A 24,276-nucleotide genomic window follows, 5' to 3' on the forward strand; every position below is an offset into this window, starting at 1 on the left:
TTAAGTGTTGTACCTTATGATTCTTGATGAATGTATCTATACTTGAGAGCATTTGCACCAAGACAAATTCCTTGTGTGTCCAGCCACACTTGGCCAATAAAGAATTCTATTCTATTCTATTAATATTTTCTGTAGCTCTCAGAAAGAAGTTGGTTTTGCATTGCTCCTTAAGAATTCAAGCCCAAATTGTTAATACTCTTTGAATATATACTTACATATACTTCCAATAAAGCCCTGATATTTAATCTTGTGTCATTCTGACTTTCTTACGAAGGCCTCTGGCGTATATAGATGTCACAAGCAACATTCTTGGAAGTAACAATTCAGCTTGAGGCTGGTACTTACTTTTGGCACACCAATTTTCAATTTAGTTATTTAGAATCTTTAAAAATTAAAGTTCAACTTGGAATACAGGGAGATTTCTATTGACACATTGTTGGCCAAGTTTTAAAGCTCTGAATACCAGAATGTTCAGCTAGAATGGCAAAATAGACAAAGTAATTGGAAATTGTGTGACTAATAATTTTGGCAGTCTAGAGGTTTCAGAATGGGAAACATTGAGAAAGTGGCCTGAATCATGGTTTAAAATATCTTTACATGATCAGAAATGATCGTTATTTAGCATGTTCAAAATAATCTGCTCAGTATTTAAATGATTATTCAAATTGGATTTACAGGTAGTCTGTAACTTTGTCGCTTGTATCCTTACGGTTTATATGAACTGTTTCCTAGTATGATTTGATTGCTTATTGTACCCTATGACTATTATTAAATGTTGTAACTTATGATTCTTGATTCTTGATGAATGTATCTTTTCTTTTATGTACACCGAGAGCATTTGCACCAAGACAAATTCCTTGTGTGTCCAATCACACTTGGCCAATAAAAGAATTCTAATTCTAGTCCTCAACTTACAATGGCAATGGAGCCCAAAATTTCCATTGCTAAGCAAGACAGTTGCTAAGTGAGTTTTGCCATTTTACATTTTTGTCACTGTTGTTAAGTGAATCTTGTGACTGTTTCGTGAATTTAACTTCCTCCATTACCTTTGCTGGTCAGGAGCCAGCTGGGAAGGTTACAAATGATGATCGGGACAGTGCAACTGTCATAAATACATGCCAGTTGTCAAGCGCCCGAATTTTGATCATATAACCATGGGGATATTGCAACAGTTGTAAGTGTGAAACATGGTCATAAGTCACTTTTTTCAGTTCTGTTGTAACTTTGAATAGTCACTAAATGAATGGATGTAAGTCAGTGACTACCTGTGTAGCTCGTCGAGGCCCCCATTTGGAAATATTGTATGAATAATGAGTGCTTGATATTGTGAAGCTAACCCATTTGACAAAAAAATAAATTTAGGAGAATTCTATAGACTATTTGGACTTACTTGGTTCTTTTTCCCCTCTTTTCTAGGGGCTTTATATCTGACACCAGGAACAATTTGCAGATGAGAGGTCTCGTGGTTTTACTTGTGTCTAAGGCTGCTGGCCCCAACTTGTCAAGAGAACACTCTATTCAGAATGATATTGTCAGTGGGATATATTCCAGGCAAGTATTGGGATAATCCAAAGGTACATATACCGTATTTGCCGGCGTATAAGACGACCCGGCGTATAAGACGACCCCCCACCACCACCGGAAACGCCCTCCAGAAATCCCCGGGGCTGCAGCGGCAGGGCAGAGTGCCAGGGGCCGTGGGAAGAGCAGGAAGGCTGCAGCCTCGGGCGGAGCGAGGCGAGCGGGATGAAGCGGAAGCGACGCAGGGGATCCGGGAAGCCAGAGGCGCCTTCGCTGCGTCCAACAAGCCTCCGAAAGCCGGCAGTGGATATACCGGCGTATAAGACGACCCCCCCCACTTGGAGGCATGTTTTTCGGGGCAAAAAAGTCGTCTTATACGCCGGCAAATACGGTAAATTGTCATTTTATGTCAGTATATATTTACTTTAAATGGATGGATGGATCGATAAATGGATAGAGTAGTGAATAAGAATCAGCAGTGTTCTATTTTAAAGATTTCTACAGCATGGAAAAATTATTTTCAGGGTTTATCTAAATTATCTATCGTTTGTACTTTATAGCCCGTTCTTAAAAAAAACATATTGTAGTTGCAATGAGAAATATCTTCACAGAACTATTCCTGGGGTTGAAGGAAATATTTTAAAAAAATATTTATTAACCCTATTTTATTAACCCTATCTTGTTTCATCCCAATAACCTTGTGAAATAGATTGGACTAATAATTTCCTTGACTAACCACTGCAGTACTGTTGCCGTATCTTCATTACCTATGCAATTAGGCAATAACTTAAGGTGGATATTTGACTATATGTAGCTAGCTATGAATACTTTCATTAAAAGTCCGTGATGATACACGGAAACTAAGTGCCTTTCTTATATGCCCTGAAGCTAGGCAAGCCTGTTATATTTCATGTTTACCATTAAACTACTTTTTAACATTAGCCTGAAAATTGTTTTATTATAAATGCTGGAAAGCAAAAAAGAGCTTAGCTGTTAAAAATGCCCACCATTCTTTTGAAATGGAAGTTAAATTCAAGCAACAATAGAGTTTGCTTTTCATTTTTCTTATTTCTCTCATAAAAGAGGGGAGAAGTATGTCAGGAAAAGGATTGAACTTCCCCATAATTTGAAGAACATTGCGTAAGTGTTTGCTTGTCTAAAAATTGCTATATATTTTATCACGTTACTTTTGTTCTAAACACTCAATTCATGAACGTTCCAGGAGAAAGGTTGGGTGAATTATTGGTCAGTTGTTGGATGTTTGAAGTTGACTACTTTTTCAAAACCCATGAACTGTCTCTAATACCCTTTATTGCTATTTGCCAAGGTAATGAGTGTGAAATCTCATTGGGGTTGTTTCAGTGATTAGTAAGCTAGGGGTCACGATTCACACATTACTCTCCTTGATTTTTGTTAATGAAAGCAGCAATATGGGACGATGCTGTCTAAATAAAAAAGAGCATGGAGAATGGACAGAGACTCTTTTACTCGACTTAATTTTTCTGTTCAAAATGTATTGCTCATCTCTTTTCTTTTAGAACAAAAATAAAGTTGTAAAAAGGTAGTAGCTTTATTTATTTTTTTCTTAAATGTTCATGATATTTTTAGTTTAAAAGTAAGTGGAAATTTTAGGCTATTGCTATCCAGAAAGATCTTCATAAGCCTAGATCAGGGGTGTCAAACTCACGGCATCACGGCGGCATCATGTGGCATATCAGGACTTCCCCCCCTTCGCTAAACCGGGCGTGGCCAGCATGTGACGTATCTGGCTGCGGGCGGGGAGTTTGACAATCCTGGCCTAGATGATTTGACTTTATATTTCATGCTTGAATCTCATATACCTCAGTATGGAAGGAATAGTGAGTAGTATTCCTTATTATGAGTGACTTATGACCATTTTCACAGTTACAACCTTTGGTCATGTGATCAAAATTCAGGCACTTGGCAGCTGGTTCATACTTATGACTGTTGCAACATCCTGAGGTCATGTGATCACTTTTTCCAACCTTCTGACAAGCAAAGTCAATCGGGAGCTAGATTCACTTAATAAGCGGGTTATTAATTATCAACTGCAGTGATTCACTTAACAACTTTGGCCAGAAAGATCGTAAAAATGGGGCAAAACTCACTTAATAAATTCTCACTTAACAGCATAAATTTTGGGCTCAATTGTGGTTGTAAGTCAAGGACTACTGGTACCTGAACCAAATTTCTAACTCTATCTAGTAAAGGCTCTTTCAGTCCAAAATTAATTTCAGAAATAAGTATCTGTTATGGTTTCATTAAATCTTCTCAACCCCCGATCAGTGCATATTTCTTATGGAGCATTTAATGTATAAATAATACATACAAAATTCTGCAATGGCCAAATAACTTTTTATGTGGTTCAATTTAATAATTCTATGAAACTGGGCCAAAGTAATAAATTAACATTTAACTACGAACTTTTGAATTAATAGTTTCTCCGGTGTGCTAGACCGAGAATACAATGCTTGGGTGTGGACTCCTCTTCTTCACTTGGAGACGGAATCAATCAGATGTTTGGCCGTGCCTCCTTCGTCTGAGCATGCGCAATTTTGATTCAGTCGTCGAACGAAGGAGACACATGTGAGAGGTGCTGGTGAACAGAAAGTTAGAGATTCAGGAAGTTGAGAACTTCGAAAAACAGTAAGATTGAATCCGGGTAGAGCCGTTTGCACTCTGCAAAAGGCTAATTGATTCAAGTGTTGTAATTTCTGTATTTTTATCAGTAGGTATTACAATTAGTCTTCTCATTATTAGATGCTACAGTATTAGGATCACTAAATTAGTCAACTGAGATTCAACATTTTGGTAGAGGGATAGAAATAAGTGGTTAACATTCTGCGGTTAGGTAACTTTAAAAGTAAAGCCAAGGGAATTTCAGTTCCAAGTTGATACAGGTAGTCCTCGACTTATGACCACATCTGAACTCAAAATTTCTGTTGCTAATTGAATTTTGTTCCATTTACAACCTTTCTTGCCACAGTTAAGTGACTCCCTGCAGTTTTTAAGTTAGTAACACAGTTTTCAAATGAATCTGGCTTCCCCAATGACTTTGCGTGTCAGAAGGTTGCAAAATATGATCACATGACCCTGGGAGACTGCAACCGTCATAAATACAAGACAATTGCCAAGTATCTTAATTTTTATGTTGTGACCGTGGGGATGCCGCAGCAGTTGTAAGTATGAAAAAGAGGCAATGTCACTTTTTTCAGTGCCATTGTAACTTCAAACAGTCAAACTATGGTTGTAAGCAGTGGTGGGATTCTAATATTTTTGCCACCGGTTCGGTGGGTGTGGCTTGGTGGGTGTGCTTTGCGTGTGTGCACACACTTTGTGCGCCAAACATGCACTTTGCGCAGGCGCAGAGTTGTTTACACCGGCACAGAGGTATTCTAACTCGCCTCCTGCAAGTCTGCACGATCCCGGTCACTTCAGCAGCTGCCACGCAGCACTCTTCTGTGCCACGCAAAACAGCTGCGCTTCAAATTCAGCGGATAAAGGTCAGTATGGGAGCCTGGGCGGGAGGGTGGGCCCAACAGCAGAGCAGCGGAGAGAACCAGTTTGGTCTCCGCTGCTTATCGCTACTACCGGCTCGCCAGAACCGGGCCGAACCGGTAGAATACCACCACTGGTTGTAAGTCAAGAACTACCTGTATGCACTATTTGGCAAATTTACCAAAAAAATACTTGATTCGGTGTTTAGTAAATTCTCCTCCTTGCTGCAGCAAGAGCCCAGGATGGGTTAGACTCCTTCTTATGACGTCATTAAGCTGAATCTGTTCTTGTATATAAAAAGCCAGCCCCCGGGAGAATCCCCAGCTTTGATTCAGCTTCTTTTCAGTCACATGCTGGGTCTCTGAAAGTGTTAGTGGTTCAGTTCAGTGGATTCCAAAAGAAGCTATCTCAGCTTCAAACAGCTCCCGGGGATCCGGGTAGCTGCAACTTCAGGAGAGCGGGGCTCCATTCTCCTGCAATGTTGAGGACTCCACTTTGCCACTGCGCTGTGCAGGCAAGCAGGGAAGCATCCCAGCTACCTTCCCCATAGCCTTCCGGTTGCGCGATCGCCAGTCCGATCGGCAAACCGATAAGAGCGCCAGCCAGCTGATCGCTCAGGCGGCGGCTGTTTTCTCTGGCCAATCTTCTCGCTCGGGGCTCTCAATAGCCGAAGGAGGAACATCACTATCGGAGGCCTCGACACGCGCAGCGGCCATTTTGGAGAGCAAGATCCTCCAGCACACGAGGTGAGCGGCCATTTTAAGTGGCCCAACAGTTTTTCGGTCACAAAAAACTTAATTTGACCCTCTGTGCAGCCCTTAAAGTAAGCAGCTCATTTCGAGGGTCACTTCTAACACCTCTTGAGCTTTGTCTATACTTAATATGGATCAAGACAGGGCTCATGCAGAACTTTCCCCTCCAGTGGAACAGGCCCTCCAACCGGCTAGGAGGAAAAGACGCAGACAGCATACTCAGCATAATCGGCTCAGAGAGAAGTGGCTGCTAAAATCAAACCTAAGCCTCTGGCCTCCAAGAAGACAACTCAGGCCGAGCTTAGGGCAGAAAAATGCAGACATGCTGCTCTAGAGAGGCAGTTTAACAAAACAATTCAGCAAATGAGAGGGCAACTGCAACAGGCTTCCCAGGCAGGAGAACCTCAGGGAACCCCCCCCCCCAGGGGAAGGGAAGTCATTTTTGGATCTTTTGGACCCCCTCCAGCATGGTTCCCTGAGAGATTTGAGGAACAACTAGATCCTCAGAATTTAAGCAGGTCAGGGCCCCATTTCAAGCAGGCCTATGGGGCCTATGCCCCTTCTCTTCCCTCCAGAGTTCAGGGCTCCTCCATAAATTGGCCAGAAGCCCCCTTCACACCTATGGCGGCTGGCCTTCGGCCTTCCAACCCTACCATTGCCGACAGGCCCAGGGAGATTCAAGACATTGTCTCCTTGGCCATTAGACAGGGATTGGCTGAAGGATTCCAACAGATTCTTCGGCCTCTAGAACCACATGCCCCAGGACCTCAGGGCCCATTCATCCCATGCAGAATGGGGGGATTATGAGGGGGATGAAAGCGCCCCCCATCTGAACACAGTTGCTCCCCTCGCTCAGAGCGCAAAATGGGGGAAATCGGGGACCCCAATCTTTCCGAGGAGGAAGACTCTCGTCCAGATCAGCCCTCTTCCGCATTGGTCTTCAAACCAGCCCTGTTCAAACCTTGGTCACTGCCAAACTGTCACTTGAGGAAGTGGCTCCTGAGCCACAAGGGGAACCCTCTGGGGGCAAGGAGACTCTCTCTTCTCCAAGCCTGTAGTTCACACGGAGGTTTTGCCTTCCCCTCTTCTGTTTCTCAACCTGGTCAAGGAGCAGTGTGCTTCCCCTTCGGTAGGTCCTTGTCCATCATCAATAGATAATTCTACAATGTGGGCCCCTCCCTAGCCAACACCCTTGCAGTGACCTCTGGAGACGCTTCTGTCGTGGCCTCATTCTCCTCTTCTGGCACTCCCACCGAGCCAGAAGACATAGTTAAAGCCGAAGATAAATGCTCCAAACAGTCTCTCAAATGCAACCACCAAGCAGCTGGGTGGGTTGTGGGCTTCGACCACTGCGTCATTTTTTACAAGGGCATCTCTACAATGGCTGCACCAACTGCAAGACCAACTTCCAGCTTCTGACCTCAGGTAACAACAGGACCTCAACAAAATCATAGCAGCAGTGGAATTTACTGCGGATGCCACCCTCAATTCCGCCAAATTTGCATCCAGGGCCATGGCATCTTTAGTGGCGGTGAGAAGACTTTTGTGGCTCCAGAATTGGCAGGCGGAGTCACGCCGAAAGTGGAAGCTAGCTTCTGCCCCCTGCACAGGCGACAAGCTTTTCGGCGAGGCACTAGACCCATATCTCATTGAAACCAGAGATAAAAGGAAGATTCTTTCCTCCTCATGGAAAAAAAACTGACTATCGCCCAGCTCCATATCGCCCACCTGCTTTTCGGGTGGAGACTACCTCCCGCTTTAACTGGCCACAGAGGGCGTATTGCCAACGCCAGGAACAACGCCCAGAAGCACCTGGCAGACAACAACCTTCTGCGGGTAAACGGCCCTTTCGTGGGGAGGGGGTCGTTCCTTCTGTCACTCTAAGTAATCTCTCGTTCTTCCCACCCATTGGAGGTAGTTTAGCCTTCTTCGCCTCCAAATGGGAGGAGTCAACGATAGACGCCTGGGTGCTCAACACGGTTAGGTCAGGACTGCAATTGGAATTTCTACCGTCACGCCCAGAAATTTTTTTGATATGCCCCGTTTCGCTGGACAGTTCAAAAAGGGCCCTTATGAATTCGGCCATTCAACACCTAGTCAACATAAGGGCCATTCAACCAGTCTCCACTTTCCAACGGGGACATGGATTTTACTCTCGGCTTTTGGTTGTCCCCCAAAGCCTTCCCTCTTTCTAAAATAGGAAGTGCGTTTGATGTAAATTTTAAGAGCTCTCCTAACATCTAGAGTTCTTAGATTCTTTCAGGGTGGCTTAGAAAAGGGTCTACCCCCCAATACCCTATGCCGCCAAGTAGCGGCGCTCTCTTCGGTTCTCTCCTGGGGTTCGTTTCCTTCCTTGTCTCACCACCCTTTGGTAAGGAGATTTTTAAAAGGGGCTTCTAACCTCCACCCCCCTGTGGTGCACAGGTATCCTTCATGGGACCTTCACATGGTAGTTAACGCCCTTACAACCCCCCCCTTTGAACCCCTTAGAACAGTGTCTCTGCAATTCTTAACACTGAAGGTAGTTTTTCTCGTTTCAATCACTTCAGCCAGAAGGATGTCAGAGCTGGCTGCTCTCTCAATTAGACAGGATTTATGCACTTTTCATGATAATAGGGTTGTTCTCCTTTATTCCAAAGGTTAACACCTGGTTCCACAGGTGTTGCCTGATTTCTGTCCCTTTCTGATTGCACATTGTGTTACCTGATTTCTGTCCCCTTCTGCATCACGACTTAGAGCACAAGTGGCACATTCTAGATGTCAGGAGAGCTCTTAAAATTTACATCAAACGCACTTCCTATTTTAGAAAGACAGAAGTCATGTTTGTTTCCTTTTCCCCTTCTCATTCGGGAAACAAAGCTCTTCCCCTACCATTAGCAGGTGGGTCAGGATGTGCATTGCACAAGCCTACAAAGCAGTGGATCTTCCGGTGCCTCGCAGTCTGACGGCGCACTCTACCAGAAGTGCGGCCACTTCAGCCGCCTGGGCCTCCCAGGCATCCTTGGAAGAAATTTGCAGAGCGGCCACATGGACATCCCCGTCTCCTTTCATCAGACATTACCGTCTGGATTCTTTTGCCTCTGCGACTGCGGCCTTCAGCACATGGGTACTTCAGCGAGTGGTTCCACAGTTGGAATGATCAGCTGGACGAGGACCCGCCCGTGGACATGCAAGCTTTGGTATGTCCCATCCTGGGCTCTCGCTGCAGCATGGAGGAGAATGAGCATTGGTAAATTTACCTGTGAACGCCCTTTCTATCTATGCTGCGAGAAAGCCCAGCCGCTCCCTTGATTCATCCGGAGAGGGTAAGAAATGTTAACGTAATAGATTTTTGCTTTCAGAGACACTTCTTTCAGTCTGTCACGTATCTTCCCCAAAGCTTGGGAGACTCCCAGGGGCTGGCTTTTATATACAAGAACAGACTCCGCTTAATGACCTCATAAGAAGGAGTCTAACCCATCCTGGGCTCTCTCGCAGCATAGATAGAAAGGGCGTTCACAGGTAAATTTACCAACGCCCATTTGTAGGCTTGACTAAGTATCAGGGTTGTATGAAAGAGATAAAAGAGATGTAACTTGCAACCGAGAATACAAAACTTGAAAAATGTAGAGATAGTTTTTAAAACTTAAATATCTTGCTGCATATACTCTTCTATTTTAACTTTGCTTTCTGTCATGAGCTATTATTACTCAATTTCCTCTGAAATTAAACTTGAAACTCCCCAGAAATGTTCACTAAAATGCTCTGTAGCTAGGATTCAACTTGGATGAAGAACACTGTTTCTATCATCAGCTTTTAATAGAATTTTATATAAATTTTGGTTATGTATTTCAAGCCTGAGTGTGGTGCCATAATAGCTGTTAGTTAACATTCATTCATTTCATACGTTAGAAATTCATATTTCTGGCTCATTTAATAGTTCTGGGATTTTGAAATTGAGGGCTCTGTGTAGTTTGTGAAAGTACAAATGATTTTCAGTAGAACTGAAGTAACTATAAAGAAATTGCTGCAATTCTGAAGAACGAGATTATAGAGAAAACTGAACAGTAAGACTCAGCTGCAAATATTACAGTAATATATCATATTTATGGGGTTGTTAATTGGTCTTTGACTTTTAGATTTGTTAATGACAGGCTATAATAATGGATTCTAACCTCGGCTGCTCAATATTAGGACTCGCTCACACATTGTTTTGTGGAGTTTTGTTGGCCTAATCTATCTCCTCAGTAACGTTGCCTTTTAACCAAGATATATCTTGTCAGTGACAAGTATCTTGAGACACAATTAATTACTAACTGCAGAAATGTTTAGCAGTTTGTGGTGCTAACCATTCCTCACAGAATAGATTTGGTAATTGGAAAGACCTAAGTGAAAATGTTATTTGTACATTGTACCTACTAGAAAATTATTAAGATAAGATGGGAATAGCTTTAGAACAATTTTTTTCTTGCTGCCATAGATAAGGGGCTATTCTTTCCAGAATTGTAAAGCTGATAAGGATTGACTCCCTTTGGCACATACAGTTGTGATTTTGATCAGGACTCATGGAAATGCCAGCTTTTAGATAAAGATCAGGTTACACTGCAGATCACAATATTGCAGAATTGCACATAGATTGAAAAAGTTCTCAAACTGTGTGTTACTAACCATCCTAGGTAATACTTCATATGTAAGTGAAGACTCATATGGGCTCTGGATCAGGTATATTAGGTAAGTATGTCTTTATTTTATTTATGACAGTTGCCCAATTCCAGAAGATTCTGGGTCAAATGCAACATCAAAAGCAATAGAAATCAATTAAACAAAAGAAATAAAAGCACCTCTTGAAAGAAAACAGACAACTAACATATAACATCCGAAAATCCCAAAAGCCTGTGGATGAAGCCAGACTTTTAAAAAGAATTTTAAAGGTATAGAGGTAGTCCACTTCTCAACCAGTCTTTGAAGTTGAAGTTGAAGTTTGAAGTTACAATGATGCTGAAAAAGAAGACTTGCAAAGTTGTAGTCTTCACAGCACCTTCATGATCATGTGATCATGATTTGGGTGCTTGACAACTGGCTCAACACTTAACAATACTTGCTGCATACAGCAATCATGTGTTGCCATTTGCAACCTTTCCTGACAGCTTCCCATAAGTAAAATCAGTGGGGAAGTTGGTAAGGAAGATTGCAAGCCATTTTGGTAAGCCCCTCACACCCTCCTGTACCTGGCAGCAACCATCTTTGCTGCTACTGCACTCGCACTGTGCCTTACGTTTTGGCTCGCTTGGGACTCGCTTTATTGAGCCACAATCCTCTCTTAACAATGGCAATGGGGAGTATCAGAATTGCCATCACTAAATAATGAGGTCGTGAGATACGCTTTGTAGCCATCTTGTTTAGTGATGGAAATTCTGGTTCCATTTTCCATGTTTAACCAAGAACTACCAGTAGGTGTCTCCAGGGATGCTGTTCCAAAGGGCAGATACCATGACAGAAAAGGCCTAGGTTCTGTCAGGTTACATTCTTTGATTGTAGGGACCCATATCATGCGCACTGTATCTGATTGTTCATGGTGGTCAGAAACTATCAGAGATAACGGTCCCATAGATAACCAGGCCCTATGCCATGAAAGCTTCATAGCCGAGAACCATCCTCTTGAATTGTACTTGTAAGCTAACTGGCAAGCAATGCCACTTGCAGTTCAGTAGCACTGGGCTAGACTATGCCACCACATTCTGGATTTGCTGCAGCTTCTGTAGAGTGCACTGCAGTGGTCCTCTAATGGGGTGACCAAGGCATGACTGACTGTTTGAAGGGCACCCCAGATGGATCGTGGCAAAGGTCCTACTGGGTACCTCTGTCACCTGCTCTTTGAGTTGGAGCTCTGAGTTCAAGAAAACCCTCCAAATGTACAACAGACATGAATGGGGAAGGGCTACCCTCTCTGGTGCTAATGCCTGGATAAGCCCCTCCAGTTTTCTTGGCAGGGTTTTTCCAAAGTTGTTTTCCCTTCCTAGGACAGAGAGAATGTGACTAACCCAAGGCAACCTTTCTGGCTTTATCCAAAATGGGAGTAGAATTCATGGTCACATGGTTTATAGCCTGATCCTTAATCACTAGACCAAAATGAATCTTGATGGAAGATAGTTGCTTCGAATATTCCAAGATGCATCTGATGAATATGACCTTGTCCTGAAGGCAGCAGCAGTTATGTTGCTCAGGAAAGGTTCTTATTCTTTCCTTCTGCTGCTTAGAGTGGTGCCCAGTTGATTGGGGAAGGAATTCAAAGGGTACTCCTTAACTATTCATTATCAGAGCATTTATAATTTACACCTGCTTCAGGACTATATTTTCCCAAAAGCCACAGAACACTCTTCTGGTAAAGTAAAATCCCCTACTTTTAAGGGAAAGGGCTAGAAGACACAAACGCTAAATATTGTGAAGAAAATGTGAAAATCTTCATATTTTTGTCGTCCATAATTTATGGCATACTTCCAGGATTTGCCTTTTAACAAATGCTTGTTCTCAAAGCTGTAACCACCGAAGTGTTTTTCTCTGATAAAACACTGCTGTTGGTGCTCAGAACTGGCAAGGATCCATCAAGTCTGTCTGAGAAATTAAAATTTACAGCTTTAAGAGAAAATTAACATTGTGGATAGGCTTAAACTCTTGAAAAATAATCACCTGAGCTAAGTGGGTTTTTTTTTCTTTTTGTAGTTTGAACAATGGAGTCAATTAACATTTTAAACATTTGTACTGCTACATTTATCTCTTAGCAATGGAATGAAAGGTCTCTATAAACAATTGAAATAAAAGAGGTTGTTTGACACTTGTTAGAAAGTGACCAGTGTAATTGCACAATTTACTCAGAAAACATGGTGGGGTTTTTTAAAGTTTACCCTGCAGCACAGGATTTACATGCACATGCACATTTAAGAAAGAAATATGTTAATAACTAAACCATGATCATTTGTGATTCAGTATTTTCTCCCTCTGACCATTTGTTTCATAATTTGTAAACCAAGCAGTAAGATTGGCTCAACTTGTACTAGCATGTTCCAATAATACATTCTTCCCTTATGTGAATAAGAGAAAATTTTATTGCACTGTTTTTATTATGGGTTTGACTCATGGGATGCTTAGCTATTTCATTTTGCTTGATTTGAAGAATGAAACAAATATTTTGAAACAACTGCCACTTTAAATCCAGAAATGTATTTCTGCTCATGCATTGTTAGGACTGAATCCATTGGTATTATCACTTTTCAGTTACATTGATGTAGTTATGTATTTTAAAAAGCTGTGTGGAAATATTTCGGGGAAACACTTGGACAGATGAGCATCTGTTCACAGGCTCGGTAGTGTCTGTACATAATTGGCAATGCATATTAATGGGAATCTGTTTACTTTCATTCAGTTGATCTAATGCAGTCATTGCATATAAACTTTACTGAATTGCTTAAGTTTGAGCCTAAAGCAGAATGCTCTCCCTCCAAATAAATGAGATAAACAATTATCACACACACACAAAATAATAAATTCTGCAAGGTTACAACCTGATTTACAAATGCAGTATTTACAAATGTAGTTGCTAGTTGTTTAATTTTTTTATTTTCATAATGAGGAGCAGCGGTGCAAAAGAATGATCACGTTGGGACTATCACAGCTAAGGAGTTCACCAAAGACAAGATCCTGGTGCCTGCGATGGCATTTGCTTTGTTTTAAGCACCATAAAGCACAACCTTTGTTATGAATTTTGTTTGTGTCAGCTTTGTTAAATTGGTTGAACTTGCTGTTTGGAAAAGTTGGTCCCTGATTATCACAGGAGTCCCTGACTTTTGGGATCAGTGGGAACATTTGACATGCTGATAGCTTATCCCAGGTAAGTCAAAGAAAATAGCTGCCATGGAAAGTGTGTGGGGGAGGGGTTGTCCATTCAGAAAATGGTTGCCACAGTTGGTGTGCCCATTGTAAAACTCTACAATGCACAATGCAGAACTGCACAATTTCTTGATACCATGTTCTAAAAAGGCCTTGCCTGGAACTCACTGTCAACAATGCAGGTTTGCCCTATCTGCAACGAAGTGCAGGTTTTACTTTCTAACTACCCCAATGGGCCTCAATAGAATCCAAGGATATTTTTGAAAATAAAGATGAGGAACATTCTTTGCTTTGGAGCATGCTAGCATACTTTTTAACCTTTGCTTTTTTTTTAAAAAAAAAACACTATTAAAAGCTAGGTGTCTTCTGGCACTAAGTTACGGATTTCCAGATTCATCTTTCACCAGTTTGCAGAATGACAAACTGTTGCATCAGCTGTTCATATTTCTGGTAAATGGTGCTCAGGCACTATTTTCCCTGGGGATGTTTTACTACTATTTTCAACATTAGGCCTACCATATCTGGACTGCAAAAATCTAAACAGTCACCAGATGGAAGCAAAGAGTTGGTTTCCCTGTTATTTCTTTTCTACTATTTAGGCAATCATAAAGGATATTGCAGTTTAGATATCGTAGCTCTCCTCAATAGTATTATTATTTGATAACGTTGATATTTTTGAATTATTCTGTCATATTCTATGGTATGTTGTACTGTAGGCCATTTAGAATTAGATCATTGAAGCGGCATAAAAGCATTCATAATAAAATAAATAAAAACTGAAAGCCTTTTAAGACTCCAGCTGTGGAAATACATGAACCCGATAATATAAGTTGTTCTTTAAAGACAATATTCTATTGAAAGCTTTTTTGGATACAAAGGAAGGTCTTGATTCCTTAAATATGAGCATTTTATTTCCTTTCAAGTATTTCATTGTCAAAGCTGATCCAAGAAAAACAGGTCTCACATTGCAACACATATGTCACACTGACTTTTTTTGGTAGTTAGCAATTTTCATGAATTACACATTATGAATAAAAGAAATTTCCAAATAGATAAAAAAGAGAAAATATTAATAGCCATACAATACCTAAATGTATGGTGCCTTGAATGAAAGTTTCAATTTCATTCAACTGAAATTTCCCACCCCCAGAGTAGTGGACAATTTCAACAAAACTAAGTATTATATTATTTGAAAGATTAAGGACAGTCTCTGAAAGCACGTGCTGTAAACATTAATTCATTTTTATTGGTACCAGAGTTTCCTTATTGTGTTTGTTATTTCCTTACTTGTACTCTGTCTGGATTCTTAGTTTACTAGTAAAAGATAATCTTACCACTATTGATACCTATAAAAGTGAAACACCTATATAAAAGCAGGAGTGCCAAATTCAACAGTCCCTAAAGCTACAATTCTTTCATAGAAAAATATGTTTCCATGCAGAACAGGTATATACTATTCAATCATCTCCTTCTACCAATAAAGATAGGATACTGTCTTAGCTGCACTAATTTTTACTGTTTATTTTTCTGTGAATGTATTCAAACAATAACACTTAACAAAAAATAAACATGACTTTTTTGAGTTTTTGCTAGTTTAAAATATGTTTATTTAGAACAATCTGACTATTAACTGATTTTTAAGTTATCTGACACAATATGTGGTCAGTATATTTCTATTGTTGTACTTAAAACTCAGTTGACTAGTTCTTTAAAATTTGCTAGACTAGAGAGCTTTGATCCACTATTGCCATATCATAAAAAGACAGGATAATTTTATTCCTGATCATAATGGTTTTAACCTTGTGTACTAATTTGAATTTGCTTGTGAAAGTAGAATCTTAAATGAGATACAAATGAAGAAAATTGCTAATGGTGGCAGTGTATGTCTAATGAGTACTGTGTAATAAACCATAACCTCTTGAACAATGCTGTAGAAATCTGTATGATTATTTTGGATGGATAGGTCCTTGTAGACGGCTCATTACCATCTGGCATAATATGTATTGATGTAGTCTATAATTGTGAACTATTTGACATGCTGTTTTTTAATAAATGTGACTTGCCTGGTTAGGACTTGTGTAAAGGACTTGGAAAATGTAACAAGAGATTTACAGATGGTCAGTCTTGCTACTCATCATGAGAAGTAGAATGAAGGTCTACATCAGATTCCATCAGTATCCATATATGCAGATAAAAGCCACCTACACAACTAAGAACCACCTATGGGGATCCACCCGCGCAATTCCTCACCATCTTTCTTCAAGAACAGATGGTCTGATCTGTTAGTTCTGAAAATGAGGGTTGTATTTTGGGAGTATGTGCTGGGAATAAATCTAGCCCAAACAGGTAATGCTGATAGTATTTAGAGGAATCTCTGCCAACCATCTGCTGCATTACCTTGACTGGATTAGGGTTTTCCCCGCTTTCCTTGTAGCCATCTGTTTGCAAGTGGCTGCATTTAGTACTAGAGCCTTGTTTTCTCCGTCAGACAGTCTCATGTCTATCATTATCCCAGGCCCACAATCTCTGGTTTTTTCATACATTTATTTTATTTTCATATGTTATTTTTCATAAGGATATATAAGTGTGGCTATCTGCCAGTGCAGCAGACATGATTAAGATAGCAACTCTGACCATCCTTTGTAGTATTTTCTGAACCAGGTGTGGAAGTTTGCCAGCAGAAAGAAGGAATCAATAATCTTTTGCACAAAATGGAAATCCACTCAGTAGAATTTTGTTTGCAAAAAGGTTGAAGAGTTTCTGGTTAACTTAGCCCAGCTTTTCTATTACTAACTTTCTTTGTTAAATTAAATTATCTAATAGCAGGCATACATTAAATATAGTAAAATATCCAGCAGTTTCCTTTACAGTATTAATAATAAAAACCCCGGCTTTGATACAAATGCCCCAGTTCAGCTGTTTGCCTTTTGAAAAGTTCATTCAATAACTAATTGCATCTGAATATGGATGGCAAGGAATCTCCACTAAGCATGTCATAGAAAGCAAAGGACAGAAAACGTCCATGTTTGCAATCGGTAGTGAAACTCCACTTGGATTACTATATATGCTTCTGGTCATTACAATTTTTTATTTGTTTAGCGGGTGGCATACGTGTCAGTGAAATCTACACATGCCAGACACAATGTAGTGCTGACAGCCTAGATTGCTAATTCATTTTGTTCAGCACATGTGTGCCTATCCTTAGTGCACTGAAGGAGGCGGGGGAGGCGAACTAGCTAGCAGCACTTGGGTTGCTGGCTCTTCCAGGCTCCTCCACTGGTCTTACCTCACCTAGGGTCGCGATGCCTTATGTTCGGCCAGGTCCGTAACTGGCTTCCACTCTCCACGCACACAAACTCAGCAAGGTCATAACAATGATTAAGTGGACATAAATTTTAATAAGTATGAATTATTTTCATGTAATTTCCAGTAACATCAGGCTTTAGCTTGAAAACTTTTTAATAAACAGAGGAATTGTAAACATTTTGCCTAAATGAGTTATTGCTCTCCTTTTTATCATGATATATTACTTCCACTAAGAACTACATTATTTGATTTTATATATAGGTAGTCCTCCACTTACAATCCCAGTGGAGACCAGAATTTCCATTGCTAAGCAAAAAGTGGTTGTTAAATGAGTCACACTTGATTTTACTTTTTTTTGTCATGGCCAATAGTTTTAAATTTGAGAATTAGCTATGACTTCATTTGTGTTTAAATTTTCTTGCCATGTTTCTTCAACATACAATTTTTTGGACTCTCTGTTTACAAATATTAAATCACATTTATTGTATAGCAGGATACCAGGCAAATGCTGTTTGTTGCCTGTGGAAATAATGTTTAGGAATGATTTGATGGGTATCAGTACGGAACTGTTTATTCTACATTGGAATAGAGTGAAAATATTTGACAGAGTTATTAATTTTGAAATGAAATCGGTGCAAGAGGCAAAAGGCTGTTATAAGAGTAACTGAATTAGTAGCTTTGTTCTAAAAATGTACGAACAGTATCTTGACTGTTTAGCGGCGAAGAAAGGAACCACTGCTCTCTCTCACTTTTCTTCCTTTAAATATGTTTCAGGATTGAATACTGATACTGAAAGAAAGGGTGATAGTCGCCACTTTGTCAAGTCAGATGGCCATTCTTGACCACTCTTGGTTTAGGCAATATTTATTAATGTTACTTTTTAGTGCCATGAGTTAACTTCAATCTACAATATTTTCTTTGTGGTTATCTTCATTATTTATTTGTGAGGAAATAATTTGATAAGATTGCAATATTATGTTTGTGTATTAATTATGAATGCCTTAATGAACTCAGCAAAGCTTGTCTTGGATTAAACATTTTATTCCTGGTTTTCTTATAACCTATTTTTTCTTCTCTTTTACAACCAATGTCCAGAGTTGTAAACTTGGAAGATATTGTAGAATTGTAGAAACTCTGCCCAGAGTTACCTATGTGTAAGTTGGGCAGCTATATAAATTTGTTTAATAAATAATAAATAAATAGAAGGTAGAAGAAAAGAGTCAATTCCACATAACATCCTACAGCTTTTCTTGGACTTCCCCTTTGCTATTATGCCTTTCCAATGAGCATTTTCTCTCTCTCCCTCTCCCCGTCCCTCCCTCTCTGTGAGGGGGGGGGAGAGGGAGCGGGAGAGAGAGAGAATGTGTGTCTTTCGATTTCTACCCTTCAAGGTAGGCTAGAACATATTGCCTTCAACCATGGGTATTTGTGGATGGGATAAAGGGAAAAGAGCCATCATGTCTCTTATGACACAATGCAAATAATATCTAATTTACATCATTTGCGCAATGATGTCATGACACATGTGAAATAATTGTGTCTTGTATTGGGTGTTTTTGCCTTCAGCTCTCCAATTACTGGGCAGTGTGACTGAGAAAGAGGAGTTGCTTTACAGTTATTTTTCTACACATGTTCCATAGAATTGGCTTGCAAATTATGCATTTAAAAGCTCTATAAATACTGTACTCTTAGCCTTCCTTGATTAAATAAATAAAATTCCTTCTCAGTCTACATGTTTTGTACCGTACTTTACATTGGTGATTTTAAAAGTCATTGTTTTATAATTAATTTGGAGGTGGATGCATTAAATGCTCCAGAATTTATATGGAAATGTTTTCCTTTAAACATTAATCTGAATTGAACTGCTGGGAAAAAAATCTGATGTTCACTAGGAGATGTTCAAATCCTTGGAAATTGCCCAGGGCTATTTAATAATTTCTCACTGTACCAGAATTCTATGCTATTTCAATTAAAAATAAAGGAACCTGAATTCTAATGTGGCTAGCTAAATGTTATAGATGCTATTTGGAGAATAAACGGAAAGGAAGGGTAAAATAGAAAGGGGGAGTTAGAAAATATGACATTTATGTATTGTTGAAGTTTTGTATGATGAGCTGAACAATGAAAAAAATGTCTTCATTAAAAGCTTAATGGGGGGGGGGGGAAGAACAGTAGTAATTTGGGTTGGATAATGAAGCGTGGTGTTTCAGATAAAAAAAAAGAGCCTGTTCTCCTCGGGATATTAATATGTACCTTTGGGAAAAAACAAGCTATCTGTTGAGGAAGCTGCAGCTTTATGTCCTCATCACTAGAGATCTCCATATGCCCTTGGATCTTCCGAAGTCAGAAATGGCAGATCTCAGTTGCTGAGACCGGAGGGCTCTCATTGTGATTCATGGCAGGTATTCAGCTCAATCTGCCCAGAGCAAATCTGTTTAATGTTGATCAGCTGTCCATCTGATAAGTTGAATTGATATGGACATTTTCCTGGGAGGACTGCCCTGACAATGACAGCAGGAGCCTTATTAGTCTCTGTCTTTTCCCTCTCATTCACATCAACAGTAGAATATATTAACCCTTCCTTAAACCTTGGATTAGAGCAGAATGCAGTTTTCTGTTCTAGAATATAAATGGGTTATATTTCTATTTCATTCTGGAAGACAGCAAAGTTTGACAATGATTAGAATGTTTGTGTCCCATGCCACCATGTATACCTCCATAATGTGATATATGGCAATGCTAGCCTAGCTATTGAATCAATACTACTGCTGCTGAAATAGGATACAAAATGATGATACGCCCCTAAGACTATTTTGGTCAATTTATATCCTTCACTTTTTTTTTTTTGTTAAATAATTATTGATGCATTAAAATTGTCAACCCACATTTCAAGAACGGAGGAAGGATTTTACATTTTAAACTCTTTCAAGTTTTCCAAGAAATAAAGATTCTGCTTCAGATAGAAATTGTAATCAAAATTGATCATTGGCCTAATAGGTCCAAATAGAGTGAATGTTATATTTGCACTGATAAAATACCCAGTTGTGTTCAAAATTGTTGTTTTTTAAAAATAATAATATATGTGACTCATGCAATGGTTCTGCAACTAATTGTATTACGTCTGATCTTTACTTTAAAGCCAACGAACTCTTGCAGAGATCACAGAGTTGATCCACACAGCTTTCCTTGTGCATCGTGGAATAGTAAACATTAGTGAACTGACATCCTCAGATGGAGCATTGAAAGATATGCAATTTGGAAATAAAATGGCTGTCCTGAGTGGTGATTTTCTTCTAGCGAATGCCTGCACAAGTCTTGCTCGGCTGCAAAATACTAAGGTAGTGTGATTTCTGTTATTTTAAATGAGAGCATTTTTATATCTGTTTTATTTGGAAAAATTGCTCAATTGCTGCTTTTTGTGAGCTTATTTTGTAGAAATCGTAGTGCTTTGAGGCATTCAGTGTCACTTTACATTGTACATACATCCCCCTCTCCCCATCTGAAATTTTACTAGATATGAAGTATCAGCTATGTCAGATGAACTAAATATATAAAATGTGTACTATGAAATTCTTTCTCATACGGATTCCCGAAGAATCACTAGTGAGGTTAGCAGAAAGATCTGTCCTTGCAGAAAGAGTGAATTAAAGGTAAATGAATTATAGCAGTTTTGATTCATTGAGCATCTTTTCAAAACATGAAAAAGTGTAAACATGTGGAACAAGTGAACACTGATAGGCTGGCAGCAAATATTCATTAGTAGAATAGGATTTTTTATAACAAGAATGATCACAGGAATCACAGGCCATGCTACCTATTTCATTCTATATAGCTAAGTTATAGTCTATAAACATATTCTTTGCATGTCTGTCAAACATGTATTTTGTGAATGGTCTCTTTTTAAAATTAGAAGAATAGCCATAGATTTCAATAAAGTAGAAATGCTTTATGTTATTCTGTATCAAATACTTTTTCTAGGCAAATAGATGTAATTATTTTTAGCTTGTCACAGTTCAGATTTAAAACACAGTGACCTACAGAATTATGTGACTTCTCAACTAATTAAGCTTCTTGTTCTGAAAGTTATGCCAAAACATATTATCATTTTGTTCCTACTTTAGACAAATGAAAGCTTAACAAACTTCTACGGTATATAACCTAAGTAGAATCCACTCAGTATTTGTATCAGCTCATTCTCTCCTGTCTTAAAAATTTGATGAAATATAAACTGTAAAATGCTTGATAGATTGATTGGATATTGTAAAAGATACCTTTTTATTGTTTGCATGTATTGTACAATTATGTTTTTAAAGGCCAAAAGTTTTTCCTCTGGTATTTTTCTGCCATGTAAGGTATACATGCAGCTAGTTATATTAACTTAATTTTATTTATTTACTTTCTTAATTACTTAGGTTTATTATACTTCAGTTGCTACCAACTCTCAAGCTATTTTAAACTACATGCTACTTCATAAAATAGATTAATACAGTAATAAAATATAATATATGTATGTATGTATGTATATGTATATGTATATGTATACGTATATGTATGTATGGTATTCAGCTTTGTTCGGGTATTTTCCCACATTATAGTTGTGCTTTTGAAGTTGTAGCAACGTTTCGGCAGAATCTCATCTGCCATCATCAGGCTTGTGTATTGGGTTCGCCTGTGTATATTTATGTGTATATGTATATATGTATATATGTATATGTATATATATGACAGAATTCAAATTATACTATCCCAAGGGTTAAGAAATTGTGAAACTAGATGCAAATTGTTTATTTATATAACATGTCAGATAGTCATAAATCTGCAAGTTACACTTGTTACCTTTTAATGCTCCTCTAACATCTTTTCTGCATTCTGCTTGCCTTTCCATTATTTATAATCATTGCAGAACATTAGTCTTAATTTGGGGACCTGTTAGAGATAAAAACTGATACCATGCTGTCCCCAGTTAAGAAAATTTTATAGGCATATTACATATTACAGTAATCCTCAATTTACAACAGTTCACTTGGTGACCATTTGAAGTTACATTACTGAAAAAAGTGACTTATGACCATTTTTCACACTTACGACTGTTGCGTCATCCTCATGGTTACATGATTCACATTTGTATGCTTGGCAACTGGCTCACATTTATCACTGCTATAGAGTCCTGGGATCACCTGATCCCCTTTTGCAACCTTCTGACAAGCAAAGTCAATGGGGAAGCCAGATTTGCTTAACAACCGTGTTACTAATTTAACAACTCCAGTGATTCACTTAAGAAATGTGGCAAGAAAAATCATAAAATAGGGCAAAACTCATTTAACAAATTTCTTGGCTTAGCAACATAAATTTTGGGCTCAATTGTGGTGGTAAGTTGAGGATTACTTGTATAGACAAATATAGAAAAATAGAATCTGCATTAGGAGGCAAAGAACACATCTTATCATTTTTTGTTCATTATTATGAATTGCTCACGTTGGAATTTACCTTTAAAATGGCTGTTAATCCATGTCTGACTGTAAATAAAATACTTGTTAATAAAATACTTGTATCTTAAAGATACAAGGCTGCTTTTTTATGGTACTTGGAGAAAACTTGCAGGATAAATTCATGGAAGTTCTTCATGCAGTTTTCTGAACTTTAAAATCTTACTATACCATATGTGATCCCTATATTTTGCAATCTGTTAACAAGGTTTCACAAATAAATTTAAATTATTTGTGAATTCATTACAGTCATGACATCATGTGAATTCAGGCTAGCCATGACAATTTACAGAGAGCAAATAAGCACAGATTTGTTTATTGATTGATGCAAATAGTATATTATATGTATCTAAGATTCCAAGTGTTACTTTGCACTATAAGTCCAAAATTAATTGTATCATGATCTTATAGGTAATTGTCAGAGGTTTTCTGCAAAGCATTTATCTTGTTTCTATCAAGGCTGACAATTACATGTGAAAATGTTGGCTTACAATGAAATGCAGAGCTATTTTATAATTATCAAGGGTAAAATTAGAGAAGTCAATTATTTTCCCTTCAGATCTTTCCCAGTAGATGTTAAAAGTGTGCATGGTAATTGCCTTAGGTAACACTATGATTCTTAAATAATCATTTCTTTAAGAACGTTACTAATCTTGTCACAATGTACCTTTTTGCGATAATACTATATAAATATATCACTGGGGACTGAATCTATTGAAATGTCAGTTATAAATTGCATGCAGTTGTTGCAAGCAAAATAGATTGCATCTGCAATTTTAAATCTTATTATGACTTTTCTCAATTCTTGCCATGCGCATACCCTTTTCATAGTAACATATGAAGATCAAGTTTAGAAAGTGACAATTTCAAAAAAATTTGATCTAACAAAAATTACTATTTTCAGTTCTGGAATTCTATTTTCTTGTCCTCATTGTGCACAGCTAAATTAATGTGCAATTTAAAAATGTAAACAGGGATGTCAAATTCATTACCTCATGAGAAAATGTACAGTTTTGTTGGAAGTTAAAACCCACCTCTCTCCTAGAGAAATGAAATATTTGAGTATATATTAAAAAGCCAGAATATTTCCCTTAAAAGAGAAGTAGAAACTCAGAGAGGCAGAAACTGAGCCCCCCTACCTTTGCTAATGGGCCATTAAGGCCTGGGCCAGTCTATTCTACATAACAAAGATCTACCTCCTTCAGGCAGATCCATAATAGGATTCCCAAAGTCCTTTCATTATATCATCATCCAGCAAGGCTCAACCAAGCCTGGGACTCAGGATAACCTATACAGTTGCCCCTACATGGCCCCACGGGAGCCTGACAACCAATCAGAATACAAGCTCGAATTCAAATCCCAACAGAGGGCATAAAACCCAGGGACTCTCAGCATCTCTTCCCTTTTTCATTCAGGAGCTCCAAAGCATGTGATCCTGTCCACCATTAAACCATCTTTCCCAACAGCTTCCATGTTTCCAGTGTCTTTTCCCCCCACTTGGAACTGAACCTAGAAGGATATTTTCTTCTAATAGTTTACTATATATAAAAAGTTTTGAAATCACATTGCATTCAAAACATGAATCATTTGCAAAGTGATTCGAATAGTTGTTATAAACTTGACAGAACTGTTTCAAAATCAAATGGGGTTCGTTCCACTCAGGTGACTTGCATTCAAAATGAGTTGAACACTACTTAGTGGCCTGCACCCCATCGATATAAAAATGGTGCTTCTTGGATTAATCCTGAATGGTATACATCAGAATTTTAAAAATTGGATGATAAAGTAAAAATGTTATATGGAACAAAGCATTTCATATATATGGAATA

The 24,276-nt window shown here is 38.7% G+C and overlaps 1 protein-coding gene across 5 annotated transcripts in view; it reads left to right on the forward strand.

The window, feature by feature from the left end:
• PDSS2 (decaprenyl diphosphate synthase subunit 2) overlaps positions 1-24,276 on the forward strand; it is an 89,344-nt gene that overhangs the window by 20,495 nt on the left and 44,573 nt on the right. For all 5 annotated transcript variants that reach the window (XR_015745242.1, XR_015745241.1, XM_087942605.1 and 2 more), the window contains exons 2-3: positions 1,417-1,551; positions 20,101-20,299. Coding sequence is in view for 3 of the 5 variants with exons in the window: in XM_087942605.1 (XP_087798731.1) it covers positions 1,417-1,551; positions 20,101-20,299 (334 nt within the window). In the remaining 2 variants the exon portion in view is untranslated. The remainder of the gene's footprint in view (positions 1-1,416; positions 1,552-20,100; positions 20,300-24,276) is intronic.

Source organism: Notechis scutatus, chromosome 1, assembly GCF_049901735.1.
Source record: "Notechis scutatus isolate UNSWTSFEM ecotype Mainland chromosome 1, rNotScu1.2, whole genome shotgun sequence".
NCBI lineage: Eukaryota > Metazoa > Chordata > Lepidosauria > Squamata > Elapidae > Notechis > Notechis scutatus.